We start from the raw sequence: 18,248 nt of genomic DNA, 5'->3' as shown, positions 1-18,248 counted from the left end.
ACATCTGTTTTGAGCTGCTGATTCCTTTTATGTTTGACCACTTCCTCTGTCAGTCACACATTTGCATGAAGCTGATGCTGCTAGCACGCTGTGTGCAGAATGTTAGGCATAGGAGGTAGTGATTTAGAGTTTATGATTGGGTTTCACATAAGCAGTAAGGGGTTCCAGTAACTGCCTGTTTCCCTGTCTGGGACATAAAAAAAACAGGAGTACTTGAGTCTGGGACATGTCATTTGAGCCGGGATGGTAATTTTTCTTTCTAGATTGTTCCCAGCGGTCAGATTTTCCTGTTGTTGGTAATGGATGTGCTGGAATCCAACAGTGTGAAATGAGTAAAGTATGGTTTGACCAGGGAAGTGACTGTGAAAATGACACCTTGTTACTGCATATATCTGCTTAGTTTGATGCTAGGTGTGTACTCATCAGCACTGCAGAGCTAACACAGCTGTGGAAGAGCACATTGAAATCCAGTATGGGAGGCAAATGAAGCAGGCAGAGCACAGCTTGGCTTGCGGGATCCAAGCTGATCTTGCAATGATTGGAGAACAACAAATCAGGGTTTAACTTGTAAACTCAGCCAGTTCACTCTGGTCAGTTTGGGGTGGGGGAATTCTTGAGCTCCCAGCTGCCGCTGCATTTCAAGAGTGAGAATCCATGGAACCTAACTTTTGTGTCACTGGACTCAGCTGTGATTCCACTCTGCTGATCTTTGAATCCAGAGAAATGAAACAACCCAGAAGAATGCAGAACTCAGGCCAGTGGGTATTAGTGCACCTGACCCTGGGGGAGCTGCCATCCACATGGATTCCTGGTAGTCTGTGTGTGGCGTAAGACCAAGATTGTCAAGCTAAGCTGTTCTGACCATTCTAGGAAAGAGATGTCTGCCAGGGTCCTCTTGTGGAGCTCCAGAGGTTTGTTCTTCACAGACACAAAAGCTTCTCCCTTGAGCCACTGCTCTGGCCATTTCACAGGAGTTCTGGTAGCAGGCTACATGTAATGCTTTTAGCCAGCTTGTGGGGTAACTAGGAATTCCGACACCTCCAGGCTTCAGTATAGAACTAATCCCAACTGCAGTCACGCCTCCTCTTCAGAGTAGAGAATTCAGATCCAGTCTCCTGGGGGTGCTGCGCCTCGAGCTCAGTGACGTGAATCTGCTGACAGCTATCAGTTACTGCGGCCCACTTATGTGAATTCTGCACCTGGGCAAATGGTTTGAGAGCAGGGCTGGAGCTGGCCTGTCACCCTCTGGGTCTTGCAGGAACAGCCATATAGTCAGTAGCAAGGGAAGAGGCTCTTGGGGCAGCTCTGGCCTTAGCCCTGCTCTGCATGGGGGGGTAGGTCGACCTAGCTTACAGAGCTCAAGGCTGTGAGAAAATTAAAGCTACCATGCTAACTTATTGATAGGGCTGTGGGAACCACTCTCAATGCAATGTATCGATTGTACTGAGTACTGCAGCAAGGCAAATTAGTGGAAACTAGTCTGGTTCAGATCCTGTGTGGACAGGGCCTCGGGCTGACTCAAGCCATTCCACAGCAGTGAGTGTGCATTTACATGGTAGCCTGTCAGCAGTTCTGCTCTCCAGCTTGTCATACTGCTGCAGAGCACAGGGCTCTTTGTATCTCTGTCAAATGAGATGTGGGTTGAGGGAGTGGGCTCGCGTGCACAGCCTGGTTCTTCCAGTGACGGTCCCTATATGTATTCCAAACATGGGTGTGCATGCATGCCATGCGCCAGACCCGAATAGTTTTGCAGTAGTGTCCGTTGACCCGCTTGTCCGTCATCTGTGTGTCTGTGTCCGAGGCTATAGGAGGCCATGCAGGTCAGCACCACTCCAGTTCCTCTTACCGTTGCATGACCAGAGTCGGAACCCCTGTTCCTTGGTGCTCTTAGCTCTGCTAATTCCCGGAAGGAGCATAAGGTGAAACACTGCTGTGAGCCACAGGTACCACCTACCACCACGGTTGCCGGTCCACCATCGTCAACACCTGTGGGGCCCTCCAGACTGTCATGCCCGGTTCCCCGCATGCTAGCTCACCTGATACAGTTGATGCCCATGGCAAAGCTGATGCTCCCATACACCAGTTCACCACCTCACTCCAGTCCTCTGGACACCTCCAGTGCTGCTTTCCACTATGGCAGATGAATCTCTCCTCCTCCTCCCCCTCCCGGAGTGGCACACCTTTCACCTGCGCACCACCAGTGCCGACAGTTCTGCCTCTGCCAGACCTGTCCTCTGAGTCTAAGTAGTTTTCCAAGCCAGACCACTCCTTGACACAGTCCATATCTCTCGCGGTCCATATCCCTGGCAATACTCAACCTATCCACCCACGTATGACCCTGAGCTGTAGTTCCATTCCCCCTGTAGCCCACTGATGCCCAATGACCCCTACGCTTGGCCCTACTGGCCTCCCTGTGACTCTGCCAGGATCATGGGGTGCCCCCTCTGGATATGAGGAACCAGAAGAAAACATCTCTCCTGGGCCACACAGTGTGGGGAGGTGGTGAGCAGCCCTCAGTGGTGAAAGAACAGGTTAAGGACTATTTAGAAAAGCTGGACATGCCCAAGTCCATGGGTCCAGATCTAATGCATCTGAGGGAATTGGCTGATGTGATAGCAGAGCCATTGGCCATTATCTTTGAAAACTTGTGATGATCGGGGGAGGTCCTGGACAATTGGAAAAAAGGCAGATATAGTGCCCATCTTTAAAAAAGGAGAACCCAGGGAACTACAGACAGGTCAGCCTCACTTCAGTCGCTAGAAAAATCATGGAGCAGGTCCTCAAGGAAACCATTTTGAAGCACTTGGAGGAGAGGAAGGTGATCAGGAACAGTCAGCATGGATTCACCAAGGGCAAGTCATGCCTGACCAACCTGATTGCCTTTTATGATGAGATAACTGGCTCTGTGGATATGGGGAAAGTAGTGGACGTGATATATCTTGACTTCAGCAAAGCTTTTGATAGTTTCCCACAGTATTCTTGCCAGCAAGTTAAAAAAGTATGAATTGGACGAATGGACGATAAGGAGGAAAGAAAGCTGGCTAGATTGTCGGGCTCAACGGGTAGTGATCAACGGCTCGATGTCTAGCTGGCAGCCGGTATCAAGCGGAATGCCCCAGGGGTCTGTCCTGGGGCTGGTTTTGTTCAACATCTTTATTTAATGATCAGGATGATGGGATGGATTGCACCCTCAGCAAGTTTGCAGATGACACTAAACTGCGGGGGAGAGGTAGATACACTGTAGAGTAGGGATAGGGTCCAGAGTGATCTAGACAAATTAGCCAAAAGAAATCTGATGAGGTTCAGCAAGGACAAGTGCAGAGTCCTGCACTTAAGATGGAAGAATTCTATGCACCACTACAGGCTGGGGACCGACCGGCTAAGCAGCAGTTCTCCAGAAAAGGACCTGGGGATTATAGTGGATGAGCAGCTGGATATGAGTCAGCAGTGTGCCCTTGTTGCCAAGAAGGCCAATGGCATATTGATCTGTGTTAGTAGGAGCATTGCCAGCAGATCGAGGGAAGTGATTATTCCCCTCTATTCAGCATTGGTGAGGCCACAACTCCAGTTTTGGTCCCCCCACTACAGAAGGGATATGGATAAATTGGAGAGTGTCCAGCGAAGGGCAACAAAAATTATCAGGGGGCTGGGGCACATGATATACGAGGAGAGGCTGAGGGAACTGGGGTTATTTAGTCTGCAGAAGAGAAGAGTGAGGGGGGGATTTGATAGCAGCCTTCAACTACCTGAAGGGGGGGTTCCAAAGAGGATGTAGCTAGGCTGTTCAGTGGTGGCAGATGACAGAACAAGAAGCATTGGTCTCAAGTTGCAGTGGGGGAAGTCTAGGTTGGATATTAGGAAATACTATTACACTATGAGGCTGACAAAGCACTGAAATGGGTTACTTAGGGAGGTTGTGGAATTTCCATCCTTAGAGGTTTTTAAGGCCCGGCTTGTCAAAGCCCTGACTGGGATGACTTAGTTGGTGTTGGTCCTGCTTTGAGCAGGGGATTAGACTAGATGATCTCCTGAGGTACCTTCCAACCCTAATCTTCTATGATCATCGTGCAGCCAGCACTGCGAGTAACACCAGTCCCAGCCTTGTCATCCCAGACGAGGCATTAATTCTTCTTCGAGTGATTGCTCATATCCATTCCATGTAGGTGTGTGCGCGCCGCGTGCACGTTCGTCGGAAGACTTTTACCCTAGCAACTCAGTGGGTCGGCTGGGCGCCCCCTGGAGTGGCGCCACCATGGCGCCGGATATATACACCAGCCGACCCACCCACTCCTCAGTTCCTTCTTACCGCCCGTGTCGGTCGTTGGAACAGTGGAGCGCGGCTTAGCTGACCTCCACTTCCCTAGCTACTCGTAGTTTCTCTCGTTAAGTATATAGTTCAGATGTTTATAGTTGTAGTTAACCTTATTTGTTTGTAGTATAGTATTTATTTCACAGGGGTTCGGGGTTTATCCCCTTCCCCTCACCCGGTGCCGGGTCCGATGCCCGGTCCACAGGGTTTTATAATGCTTGGCCGGCCACAAGCCGATGCCAACAAGAGATCCTCTCCTAAGTGCCTCGAGGAATCTCACCTCATAGATAGGTGCCGCATTTGTGAGGCCTTTAATCCGAGATCAAAGGAGAGCGGGACTTTCGTCTCAAACAGCTCCTGAGGGAGGCAGCTCTTGCTCCTCAGCTCTCGGCACCGAGCGCTGGTTAATCTTCAAGGAGCGCTCCCTCGGCACCGGATCGCCGGTACCGCCAAGGCCTCTCGGCGCCGACCGTCGCTGGCTCCAATGTCCACTCGGCCTGGAGGATGAAGAGGCACAATATCCTTGCTGCATCCGAGCCGCCTGCTCCGCAGCCGAGCGCTATGCTCAGTCGGATCGGCCGGCACCGATGTCTGCCGCGGCACCGACAATATCCGCACCATTAACTCTGGCCAGGCAAGAGCCGTCGAGTCTGGTGCTGGAAAGCTCCCTGGTACGAACTGTGGTCGAGCTTGCGATTAAGCTGCGTCCAAGCCGCCCGCTCCCGCAGCCCAAGCGCTCTACTACGTCGCACTGCCCGGCGCCGGTACCTGCTGCGGCACCGACAGTATCAGCACCGTAGACTCCGGCCACACAGGAGCCATCGAGTCCACCACCTGAACGCTCCCTGATGCGAGCTGTGGTTGTCCTCACTATTCCCTCCACACAGGAAACATTTCCACAGCGAGGGTGTTAATGGCAAGGGCAGAACCTGCGCTGCTTTAACCCCCGGTACCGCCGCTGCGGTTTATATTGTCTATCGCGAGCCTGTCTTGCTCACGCCACCCGGCGTCGGCACCACAGAGCGGCACCGTTCACGATCGCAGTCCCGCAGATGTTCTCGGTCCTGTTGTCAAGCCCGGTGCCGGCACCGTTCATGGTCCTGGCACCGTTTCCCCATATCGGTACCGGCCATACCCGCGGCACCGATCAGCGGCCCGTTTCCCGACCTGGTACACTCGGTGCAGATCCAGCTCCCGGCACCGCTCCAGGCACTGGACTCACGTAGCCACTCCCGGCGTCGAGCCTCGAGATCTCGGCCAGCCTCCCGGCATCGCTCCGGTCGCAGGTCCCATTCTCGCTCCCGGTACCGGTAGGCCTCATGGTACCGATTCCCGGTGCCGCGTCGAGCGCCATGAGCTGAAGAGGGAGACTCCGCTCAGGGCTTTAAGTTCTCCATGGCCATCCATTCAGATGTGGACACCAGAGTCTTCCGGGTGCTCCAGGACAGGACCCTGACCTCCATCAGTGGGTGCCCTGTACATCTTGGGCACGCTACCTGTGCTCCCATCGCGCTCTGTTCCGTTAGAGCAATAGGTACCAGGGGTGACAGTTAGTCGTCCCCCTCCGACCGGTACGGAGGGAGTCCGGTTCTGCCACCGGATTCCCACATCCCACCAGATCAGCAGGTCGTCCAGGAGCGTGAGCCCGCACAAGACCCACTTGCCCCGGCTTTTCGTCTGCCCCCTCCCCAGATGAGGCGGTGGCAGAAGCGTGCTCCTTAGGCCCTCCCCTAATCGGCCTGGGGGCTCATCAGGACCTCCCGAGACGGGTGGCATTCACTATGAATCTCCAGGTGGCCACTATCCCGCCCGTAGGCACTGGAGTCAAATGCATGTGCATGGTATCCTCCAGGGGTGACGGGCACCTATATGTACGTCTTTCCCCCTGCTCCCTTGTCATCTAGTGGGAGACTTTACGGAGTCGGGTTCTCAGATCTCCCGTCAAGAGTTTGATGCCCTCCTGGAAAAAGGGTTCAGAGTGGCAAGAGCTTCCCTCCACACCTTGTTGGAGGTAGCGGACTCCACAGCCACGGCTCTGGCCTCGGGTGTTGCCACGAGGTGCATTTCATGGCTCCAGTTATCAAGCCTTCCCTCGCAGCTGCTACACACTATACAGGACTTGTCCTTCAATGACAAAGGCCTGTTCTCAAAACTGGCCCTAGGCTGCAAGGCCCAAAGGTCAGCGAGGTCACTACGCACTCCCTCTCGGCATGTACATGCCGATGTCTCACCGCCGACCTTTCCGCCCAGCCTCGCCGCCCTTACCCTGCGCCTAGCCAAAGACAAGGCTTTGCCAGCAGGTGACGCTGAGGCAGTCGTAGGCATTGGTCGGGACCCCTAAGGGGCCAAAATCAGGGTCCTCCCAACCACCAATCGGGCAAAAGCCTATCCCTCCTCGTCCCTCTTAGGGACTCCTCTCATGAGCAATTCCTCTTGCAAGAGGTGCGGGCGCTCCTCACCATCGGAGCTATAGAGGAGGTTCCACGGTCGAAAGGGACAAAAGGTTCTAGCCCCACTAGTTCCTGATCCCCAAGGTAAAGGGAGGTCTCAGACCTATCCTAGACCTGCGGGAGCTCAACAAGTTATGATATACCTGGAGTTCCGCATGGTATCCATGGGGACCGTCATCCCATCCTTGGATCCCGGAGACTGATATGCCGCCCTCGATATGAAGGGCGCGTATTTTCACGTCGCCATTTATCCTCCGCACAGCAGATACCTCCGGTTTGTGGCCAACCGTCATTTCCAGTTTACGGTCCTCCTGGCTGACCTATCCAGCCCCCTGTGTATTCACAGTCTCTGGCTGTAGTCGCCGCCCTCTCCGCCACTGTCAGATACACGTTCTCTGTATCTGGACGATGGGCTCATTCCAGGGGCCACCGGGGCCCAAGTTACCACTCGTGGGCGTCGACGAGGTCCTATTCCTGCGTTTAGGCCTGAGGATCCATATAGCAAAATCCACCCGGATTCCCGCTCAGGGAACACACTTAACTGAGGCCACTCTGGACTTCAGTATCGCACAGCCTGCTTACCTACGCCTTGCTTTCATGCGTTGGTAACCATTGTACAAGGTCTACGGACCTTCCCGGCAACTCTGGCTTGAACTTGCCTAGATTTTCTGGGCCACATGGCTGCTTGCACGTGCGTAACCGAACATGCCAGGCTTCGCCTCCGTACACTTTAATCGTGACTCACCTCAGTGTACCACCCGGCCACAGACAGCATGGTCATGGTCGCCTCAATCCCCGCGAGCGTCCTAGGCTCCCTCGACTGGGGGTCGACGCCCTCCCGGACGTGTGCAGGGGTGCTGTTCCATCCACCTCACCCTCGGTGTCCCTCATGATGGACGCCCCATCTCTTGACTGGGGTGCTCACTTGGGTCAGTTTCCCACTCCAGACCTTTGGTTGGCTCAACAGCTGCCCTTGCACATCAATGTCCGGGAGTTGAGAGCAGTCTGCCTTGTGTACCAGGCGCTGCAGCAGCACCTACAAGGCTTTGTGTCTCCGTGTTCACAGATAACACAACGGACACCCGTTGCATAAACAAGCACGGAGGACCACGGTCCTCCTCTTTTTGGCAGGGAGCTATCCAGCTCTGGGTCTCCTGCACAGCTCAATTGATGGACCTGGTAGTGTCCTTTCTCTTGGGGACCGGAACACTCTGGCAGATCGCCTCAGCAGTTCCTTCAATCCTCTCAAGTGGTGGATTCCTCCGGATGTTAGCCATTACATTTCCGGAACTTCGCACTCGCGGGAACGGAACGAGAGAGGAGTTCTGCTCATGCCAAGGCCTCCCCCAGGACTCGATCTTGGCTGTTTTTCTGATGCCATGGACGAGCCATCTGCTGTCCGTTTTTCCCACCGCTCCCGCTGTTTCGCAAGGTCCTGCTAACACTCCACAGGGACAGAGCACATCTGATCATGATCGCTCCAGCGTGGTCCAGGCAGCACTGGTACACCATGTCGCTAGACCTGTTGGTAGCCAACCGATTCCCCTGCCTCTTTGCCCAGACCTCATAACGCTGGGTCACGGCAAACTTTACCACTTAGACCTGCAATCCCTGCACATCTCCGCATGCCTGCTGCGGGCCTAAACCGATCCGTGTTACATTGTTCTGCCTCGGTTCTAGAGGATTCTCCTGGGTGGTAGGAAGCCTTCCACTCGGTTAACATTTCTGCCCAACTGGCAGTCTTTCTCTTGCTGCTACGAAACACAATGTTTCCCCCACAGAGGTTCCATTCTATTTCCTCTGGGATTCCCTATGATCTTCAAACAGCAGCGCCTGGCTCAGTTCATCATTAAGGGTGCACTTGGCAGCCGTCTCTACCTTCCTCCCCAGGGAGAGTGGCCGCTTCATATTCTCACACGCTGTGGTTTCTAGGTTCCTCAAGGGCTTGGGGCATTTATGCCCCCAGGTTCACCGCCCCACCAACTCCTGGGTCTTCAACCTGGTTATAAGCAGACTTATGCCTGCTCCATTCGAACCACTGAAAACATGCTTGCTGAGATACCTGTCCTGGGGGACAGCTTTTTCCTTGTTGCCTTGCATCGGCTGGACAAGTCTCCGAGCTTCGGGCTCTCACAGTGAACCCACAGTACACTATGTTGCGTAAGGACAAGGGGCGGTTGTGACCACGTCCGGCCTTCCTCCCTAAGGTGCTCTTGACCTTTCATATCATCCGGGATATCTTCCTTCCGGTCTTCTTCCGAAGCCCCATTCATTGCGACGGGAGCACATTTGCCCTCCCTAGACGTCCGTAGGGCGCTCGCTTTTTATGTCGAGCGGACAAGCCTTTTTGTACGCCCCCAACTCTCCGTTGTATTGGCAGACTGGATGAAGGGCCTACCTGTCTCCTCCCAAAGCTTTCCATCTTGGGTGACGTCATGCATTTGCTCCTCCTGTGACTGGCCCATGTTCCGTCGAGCCACCTTACTGCTCGTTTCACCAGGGCTCAGGCTGCTTCTCCTGCCTTTCCGACTCACATACCCTTCCAGGGGCTATGTCATGCTACTACATGGTCCTCTATCCGGACCTTTGCCTCTTTGGTCGGTCTGTCCAGAGATGATGCAGCCTTTGGCTCAGCAGTTTGCATTCTGCAACATCTCACTCCAACCCCACCGCCTACGTAAGGCTTGGGAATCACCTACATGGAATGGATATGAGCAATCACTCGAAGAAGAAAAAACGGTTACTTACCTTTGTAACTGTTGTTCTTCGAGATGTGTTGCTCATATCCATTTCAAACCCACCCTCCTTCCCCACTGTCGGAGTAGCCGGCAAGAAGGAACTGAGGAGTGGGTGGGTCGGCTGGTGTATATATCCGGCGCCATGGTGGCGCCACTCCAGGGGGCGCCCAGCCGACCCACTGAGTTGCTAGGGTAAAAGTCTTCCGACGAACATGCACGCGGCGCGCACACACCTACATGGAATGGATATGAGCAACACATCTCGAAGAACAACAGTTACAAAGGTAAGTAACCGTTTTTTCCACCTTCCCTCTCCCCTCTGGATGACCATAAGCAGTACCACAACCTACTTAGGCATGTAGCAAAGGCTCTCAACCTCATGGTGAAAGAAGTCCAGGACCTGCAAAACCAGCTACTGGATATTTTCCAACCACCGGGGCCCCCCCAAACTGCCCTCCCTATCCACACGGCCATCCTACAACTGGCATAGTTGGTCTGACACACGCTGGCCTCTTATGCTCCTACTCTGAAGCACATTGAGCAGCAGTACTTTGTCCCATCCCAGGGTACTGACTTCCTGCTTACACACAACTGCCCCTCAACTCCTTTGTGGTGCACGCAGCGACTGAATAGGCTCAACAGCTACACCTTAAGGCTACACAACACCCCTGTACAGGGTGGCAAAGAAGCTGGACCTTTTAGGGTAAAAGATTTATTCCTCTGTGGGACTTCAGTTCCATATTGCCAGTTACGAGGCTTTAAGCTTATTGACTCTCGGACCTTTCTCTGGGCGGACAAACAGCAGAATGTCCAGGCGCTGCTGGATGAGGGAAAACTGGTCACCAAGGTGATCCTCCAGGAAGCGGTTGGTGCTACTGACACTGTGTCCCGCTGACTAGCTACCAGTGTCATACTCTGCCAAGACTCCTGGCTTCAATCCTCCAGATTTCCTAAGGAGGTCCAGACCACTCTTAAGGACCTTCCCTTTGACAATCAGAAACACTTCAGTGACAAGATGGACGGACCTTCCCACTCCCTTGAGGATTCCCAAATCACATTGTGGTCTCTTGGTATCTACACTCCGGCCCTGACCTGCAGGCAGCAACTGTCATCCTGTGCCCTACCAGCCCTATTTTCAATGACCGCAGGAGCAGTCTTGCCAATGTCCATGCACTCAACTACCTCATTACCCCACCACTACTACTTCTGCTCCCTCGACTCTTCTGCAGCATCATTCCAAATGGCCACTTGACTCTTCCATTGAGACCTGCCAGCCTCCTCCCCTGGTCATCCTTGAGGGCTGTCTCACCCTGTTCGCCCACACTTGGGGCAAGACCACCACCGATTGCTGGGTGCTGGACATCATTCACCAGGGTACTCAGTAGAGTTCCTCTCCTTCCTCCCTCATCACCTCATCCCTCTCATTGTGATCTTCTCTGAGAGGAAGTGGATGCCTTCCTCTGGAAAGGCACCATAAAGTAGGTTTCCCCTGTTACCAGGGCCAAGGATTCTATTCCACTTATTTCATTGTTCCAAAAAAGGGGGATGGCTGCCACCTCATTCTGGACCTCCGCTTGCTCTACAAGTTCATATGCAAATTCCAGTTCTGGATGGTCATGCTCACCGTCATTATTTCATCCCTCCTCCAGGGCTCCTGGTTCATGGCTCTCAATATTAAAGATGCATATTTCCGCATCAACATCCACACGGCTCATCAGAAATTTTTCCATTTTACAGTGGGACATTCCCATTATCAGTTCTGGGTCCTCCCCTTTGGTATCACCACCGCTCCCTGTGTGTTCACAAAAGTTTTCACTGTTGTTGCAGCCCACATGCAACCCTTCAGCCATTCGGTATTTCCCTACCTGGATGATTGGCTCCTCATTGCAATGTCATGCACCTGCCTCCTTTCCACGATCTAGACCCTTCATGATCTACTCACCAGCCTGGTATCTGTATTAACAAGGAAAAGTCAGTCCTCATCCCTACCCAAGAGATCACCTTTATTGGGTTGCACGTGGACTCATAGGCTGCATTTCTTCCTGATGGACCGCTTTGCCACCCTCATCTTTCATGACACCGCTACGCCACAATCCATGCGTGCCTATCTGCCAATGCCTTTGCCTCCATGGCCACATTGTGGCCTGCACCTCTGTAATGCCCCAGGCACACCTCCATATGCAGTGCTTTCAACTTTGTCTCCAGTCAATCTGCAGACCTCAGACAGATTGTTTGGACAAGACGGTCCTGCTTACCCGATTTTTTTCCTGGCTTCCTTCACATGGTGGTCCGATCTGTCCAACATCCTGGTCTGCATTCCAGTCACCCTTCCCGCTCCCTGCGCCACTCACCACAGACACCTCCCTCACAGGGTGGGATGTCCATCTGGATGGTCACATGGCCCAGGACCTCTGCACACCACAAGAGGCGAGAATACACATCAACTTCTTGGAACTCCAAGCTGCCTACTTTGTCAGGTGCTCCTCCTCCTCCTAAGATCACGGCACTTTCAGTTGCTGTCAGACATGTCGGCAGTTGTGTATATCAACAAGCAAGGCGGCATCAGGTTACCCTCTGTGCAGTGGCTGTCCACCTCTAGAACTGGTGCATCAAGCACGGGGTCACGCTGCATACCATGCACCTTCCTGCTTGCTGAGCTGGTGCCTTGAGCCGGCCCTGAGTAGAGAAACTTATTAGATAGACACAATTCATGGGAGGAGCAGCCATGGCATGGGGAGCTGCATTGCAGATCTCTGGCTATCGCTCTGGGCCTACACAAGCTGTGAGCACTGAGGGGAAAGAGGAAAGAACAAAGGGAGGGAATGAACTAGGAAGGAGGAGGAGAGCAAAAGATGGGAGTTGGGGCACCAAAGGGAAGAGAAGAGACCGCAAAGGTGGAGGGAGAAAGAACAAGCAGCTAAATAAGAGACACTGAAGGCAGGTCTGTGAACAAGGAATGGACAGCACCTGATCCTGGCACAGTGCTGGGAAAGAGCGGTGGTGCCCACCCTATGTGGGGAGAGGGGCAGGACAGTGTACGAGGAGGAGTGGAGTGGGGACTGGGGGGGTATGATAGGGAGGGGAGTGTCCTGCATGTGTAGGGAGGCGCGCTGGGGGGCCCAGTGCATGCTTATTGCCCCACACCAGATTTGGCTGTGCATTGCTAGCCAAGAGGGTCTGTTCTGCACACATGCCTAATACTGAAAGCTAGAGTTGGGGGCAGGTCTGGTTGAGGGGACTCATGGGCCTTCGGAGCAGAATCATCTGTCCTGCCCCAGGCTGTCAAGGTGGCAGCTTCCTGCTCACACTGGTGTACATCTCTTCAGGGACTTGTTCTGTGTAATTAGCATTTAAATTCATTGATGTTCTAGCTTGACTGTAGCTTCTGTCACTGCATCAGTTCCTCCTGCTCACACCCTGTGGTGTTCCTCACTGAATCACTGAGTGCACAGTCTCCAGCAGTTGGTGGCTGAGCGTGGGGAGGAGGAAGGGTCCTTGTTTCCATTGAGTGGTTGTACTCCAGTGTGAGCATGGGCTGCTAAAGGCACTTGCTCTCCACCGGGAATGAGCCTCTTGCATTTGCACAGCAGAGCTGAAAGGGAGGGAGGGCGGAGGCATTAGGCAAGTGGACTTCTCAGCTATTCTTCAGTGCTCTTAAATGGGCATCTTTCATTTGCTGACCTGGCCTCTTCTTTCTCTCTCAGGTTCAGGAGACTCTCAGGATGAAGCTGCTGTGAGGAGCTTGAGGAGCCAGCACACAGGCTTTCAGGGCTCCTTTTCTGAGTGGAATACAGTATTGGAGTCTGCAGGAAAAATGACTGTGGGATTTGTACTGCTTCCCCCTCTGCTGGGGAGGACTTTGCTTACACTGCTGGTGGTGGCTGCCTTTGTTCAATGCCGTTGGCCCAGTGAACCTTCCGAAGTTGTACAGGACTGGGAAAACCAGTTAGAGGCCTCCATGCATTCTGTGCTGTCAGATCTCCGTGAGACAGTCCCAGCAGTGGTCGGGATTCCAGACAGCTCTGCTGTGGTGGGACGCTCCTTCAGAGTCACCATCCCCACAGATTTACTTGCTTCCAATGGAGAAATGGTGCAGGTGAGAAATGCATCAGCCTTCCTCATCTCACAATCCCCTTCCTTGCAGTCATGCCCTTGGGAGGGACTGGGCCTGTCTCCGCACCAGTGTGACACATGGGTTTGAACTGATAAGTCATAGGTGGTCATGATTCAGATGGGAGAAAGGGGGAGGCTGTTGGGTTTGGTGATAGGTGGGTGGAAGAAACTTCCATTTCCCTCTTCTGGAAATTCACTGTATAGCACCCCCTCTCCACTCGGTTACCTTCTTTAATGTCAATCTGCTTACAGGTGTTAATGGACAGGTCTGGGTTCTTCTGGATCCCCCAACTCACTTAGCAGGGTTTATCTTCTTTATTATTTCCTATGAATTTATTTGGCGGTGCCTCCCCCTCTCCACCCACCCCCTTCCTGGCAGGGTCACCAGGGCAGCTTGGGAGGAAAATTCTAATTAGAGGGTAATCCCCACTTAGTTGCCAGATAGTTGGAGACTTCCAAGAAATAACACACACACGCATACAATATATTCAACACAATAATTATATTAAACAGGAGACAAATATAACACGGTAAAACACTATTGTTAGGGTCACCGGTGCCCACACTGATAATACCTGTGACTTTCCCCAGTCACGTGACCTGATGTAGCAAATATAAGATTAGTGTCCCATTGGTACGCGTACTTTGTTGGGGTCCTTGATGATCTATGACCACAAAATTCTTCTCTGCAGTGGTCTGGCAGTGTGGCTGACTGGGTTCAGTACAGCCCAAAGGAATCACAAGGAGGAGGAGGTGGTAAGTCCCTCCACAGGTTTAATTTGCATCAGGTTATAAAATCCCCAAACCCTTACTCCGTGGTTTGAAGACACAATCCAGGAAGTAGGGGGTCCCCAAAACAAGTTCCCTGACTGACTGACTAAAAGATGGTGCACTCACAAACTCCATGAATGATCCTCAGATTCAGATATGACTCTAGACTCCTCAGTCACTGCAGAGAGGCAGATCTCTGCTGGCAGGGATCCTCTTCAGACAGGAGTCGGGCTACTTCTGGTCCCAGAATTTCCCCTCACCACAAAGGGGTGCAGGGCTCAAGGTGCAGATTACACAACTATACTAAAATCCAAACTGTAGTTTCCTAGCCCAGTGTCCAGACACACTCACAGCAGGCAGCAGCCCTGGACTAGCAGCCAGAGCAGAGCTCAGCCTGGCTGGGGAAGTTTCCCAGCAAAACTCTACAAACTGGGAGTCATCAGTGAAGAGGGGAAAGCCCAGCTGAGGTATCTTGCTTTCAGGTCTCTAGAAGCTAGTTCTCAGGGGGAACCCTGCATGCAGGCCTGGGACTCCCCAGCTCCCCACACAGCCAATCCTGCCCTTGCCCTGTCTGGTTCAGACTGACTCAAAAATGACTTCTCCCCTTTCCTGAACTCCCTATTCGTTGCTGGGCAGACTCTAAGTCTGCCTTGGCTCCCCCTCCCTACCAGGGACAGTGTGCCTCTCCCTGAGCTGCCAGCAGACAGAGTCCCAGGAATCTAGGTAATCTCCTTGGGGGTTACAACTGTGTTTCTTACTGAATTGAACTCCTTCATCCCAGAGTGAAGAATAGAGGAGGTCTGATCCCCTCTGTAGGAGCTGGTTTGGTTCAATGTCTGGTTGCATTTAACCTGTCATGCACCCAGATGCCCGAGCAAGGGGCACATGAATCACTGAAGGACAGTGACCCTCAGCCTCCCATAGCCCAAATCCTTGACTGATCCTCTGACACAAGTCACCCCATTGTTTTACCATGGGGACAAAATATTGGGCACTGATGTAGTGCCATAGCCCAGACCCTGTTCTATGACTGTGGCTCTTGACTCTATTTGACACAGTGTGTCCTCCCCTTGCCCTGTGTCCCATGGGGAGAGCTGGGGACACTTCTTGTCTGAGAGGAGCTATGATCAAACTGTCTGCCTGTCCTCAAGCTTTGAGTCTATTGCCTTCACAACTTCTAGGTGCTGTAGCTGCGAGAAATGAAAGTGTGAAACTGACACTGGCTAGGCAAGGAAAGGATAGTGAGAGACTATCAGGATGTCACTATTCACTACTGGTGAGGAGTCCTCTCCAGGCTGGGTGCAGGGAACACTGCTCCTGTGTCCCATGCTTTTCTAGATTCACTGACAGCTGGGGCTGGACCATTTCCCAGTCTAAACCCGAGAGAATTACGTGTTGTTCGAGTGATTGCTCATGTGTATTCCACAGTAGGTGTGCATGCTCGCCATGTGAACCGGTGCTGGAAGTTTTTCCCTTAGCAGTACCCGTAGTGGGGGAGCCCCGCTGTGACCCCTGGAGTGGTGCCTCTATATAAAAGGGCTGCGCACTCCCCCCCACCCTCAGTTCCTTCTTGCCACCAGTGAAGGTAGTCAGAACTTGTGCTCCAGCTTTGCTGTAGTGTCTTCCTTAGTAGTATGATCTTCGACCGTTAGTAGTTTCTCCAGTTAGTAGCCTGGCTCGGGACATGCCCCGAGCCCCAGGCTTCAAGTCGTGCGACTCCTGTTGCAATTCCATGCCCAGAAGTGATCCACACTCCGAGTGTCTTTGCTCTCTGGGCAAGGCTCATATAAGTGAGCGCTGTAAAATCTGTAAGTCCTTCAAGCCCCGGACTAAACGTGAAATCTAACTCCGGGCTGTACTTATGGAGTCGGCTCTGGCCCTGGCAACAGTGCACCGACCCGGCGCTGGGCACCACATCCTCGGTGCAGAGCGAAGCCCTATCCACTAGTCGGCACCGCTCCCCTGCCAAGAAGCAAGGCAAGATCTAGTGGCGCCGAGACAAGGACAGGGGTGAGGCCAGACCCGAGTTGGGCAGCCCGCGATCCCCCTGGGGACCCAGACCTCTGACTCGCGTGGAGCAGAGTAGTCCGGCCCCGTCAGCACGTGCCTCCCCGACGATGAGGATTCCGTCAACACTGGAGGCAGCTCAGGCAGCGTGCGACATCCTCGTCATGCTGGTACTGAGCGGGCCACCCAAGTTGGGGCCCCGGTCCCGAGGAAAGACGCCGCCGTGTGCCCATGAGCCCTCACCGGCCAGGTCAGAGGTTGAGGTCCCTGCTCGATCCACGGGGCCTTCCCGTAGCCAGCGTCAGGTTTCCACTCCGTTGTCGGGGTTGCCTGGGAGGGAGTTGCTGGAGTCTTCCTCCGCCCCCAGGGGACGCAGGCACCGGGACAGAAAGCGTCGACGCTCCTTGTCCAGCCGCAGTGATAGCAGGTTGCGATGCCATCGGCACCGCCGATCATACCATGGCGCACGCCATGCTTGGAGTGCATCCTGATAGTCACCGGCACTGATGTGTTGTAGCCGCGGTCGCTGACGGGAGTCCAGAGATAGCACCTCCAACGTTTATGTCTCGTCGTCGAGGTCTAAATCCCGGGGCCGGATCCCACATAGACAGGACCAATCGAGCCGCTCCTACGGCACCGTGCGATCCTCAGTCACTTCAGCCTTGGCTCCCAGCCGTCCTTCCCCAGGCCGCACGTCCCTCGGGCCGGCGCAGTGGCAAGGGGCACCATGGCAAGGACAGTGGCGCCAGTGGGCACTGTGGCCCCAGGCGCCTGCACCGCTGGGGCTCCGCTCCATGGCTGGGGCATCCCAAGTGCCCTCAGTGTCTCTGCCTCGGTACCGAGAGCAGTCCTCAGGCGCCGAACCACCAGCACCACACCCGGACCCGGACATGGAGTGTGACCTACTGGCAGTGTCCGATGCCCTAGGCGTGGTACCGGTCGTCTCGTCGGCACCGGACGAGTCCATAGCGGCGCCGTCATCTCCTTCTGAGGAGGATTTCAAAGCTCATCAGGAGCTTCTCCGGTGTGTGGCCACCAACCTCCAGCTCCAGGCGGAGGAGATGGAGGAGCCGTCGGACAATTTGTTTAATGTCCTGTCCTCCTCAGCACTGGGCCTCGTGGCCCTACTGCTTCACCAAGGGGTAGCCAACATTTCAATCGCTCTGTGGTAAAGCCCGGCCTCTCTGCCGCCCATTTCTAAGAAGACGGAGTGGAAGTACTTTGCCCCAACAAGGGGGCATGAGTATCTGTACACTCACCCTATCCCAAACTCACTGGTGGTGGAGTTGGTCAACCACCGTGAAAGACACGGCCAGCCCGCACCCACCCCCAAGGACAAGGATGCAAGGAGGCTGGACACCTTTGGGGAAAAAGGTTTATTCCTCTGCGAGTTTCCAACTCAGGGTGGCAAACCATCAGGCACTCCTGAGCAGGTATGACTTTAACGTGTGGGTGTCTCTGCCTAATTTCAAGCTCTCCCTCCAAGAGAAGGACAGGAAGGAATTCAAGGCTCTAGTTGAGGGTGCGGCAGTGGCGAAAGCAGCTCTCCAGGTGGCCTCGGATGCAGCTGATACAGCAGCACATTCGATGGCCTTGATTATCTCCATGCGACGGGCATCGTGGCTTTCACTGTCAGGGCTGTCCGTGTAATCCCAATCCTGCCGTTCGACGGCAAAACGTTATTTGCGGACCAAACGGATACGTGTCTGCACAGGATGAAAGACTTCCACACCACCCTGCAGATTCTCAGCCTGTATGTCCCGCCAGACAAGGACAAACTCAGGCTGCAGCCCTCGTCTCCCCCCATAAGGGGCAGATATGAGCCCCCGCCTAAAAGGCCTAGGGATCAGAGGCGCAGGT

The 18,248-nt window shown here is 53.9% G+C and overlaps 1 protein-coding gene across 3 annotated transcripts in view; it reads left to right on the top strand.

Moving 5' to 3' along the window:
- DAG1 (dystroglycan 1) overlaps positions 1–18,248 on the top strand; it is a 140,986-nt gene that overhangs the window by 94,154 nt on the left and 28,584 nt on the right. For 2 of the 3 annotated variants that reach the window (XM_039480775.1, XM_039480774.1), the window contains exon 2: positions 13,202–13,593. In XM_039480775.1, coding sequence (XP_039336709.1) covers positions 13,312–13,593 — 282 coding nt within the window. In that variant the 5' untranslated portion in view covers positions 13,202–13,311. Of the gene's footprint in view, positions 1–13,201; positions 13,594–18,248 lie in introns of those variants that run through there. The other variant, XM_039480776.1, reaches the window with a different exon arrangement.

Source organism: Mauremys reevesii, linkage group 7 (assembly GCF_016161935.1).
Source record: "Mauremys reevesii isolate NIE-2019 linkage group 7, ASM1616193v1, whole genome shotgun sequence".
NCBI lineage: Eukaryota > Metazoa > Chordata > Testudines > Geoemydidae > Mauremys > Mauremys reevesii.
Note: the sequence above shows the minus strand (reverse complement) of the source record. Positions and strands in the feature narration are given on the sequence as shown.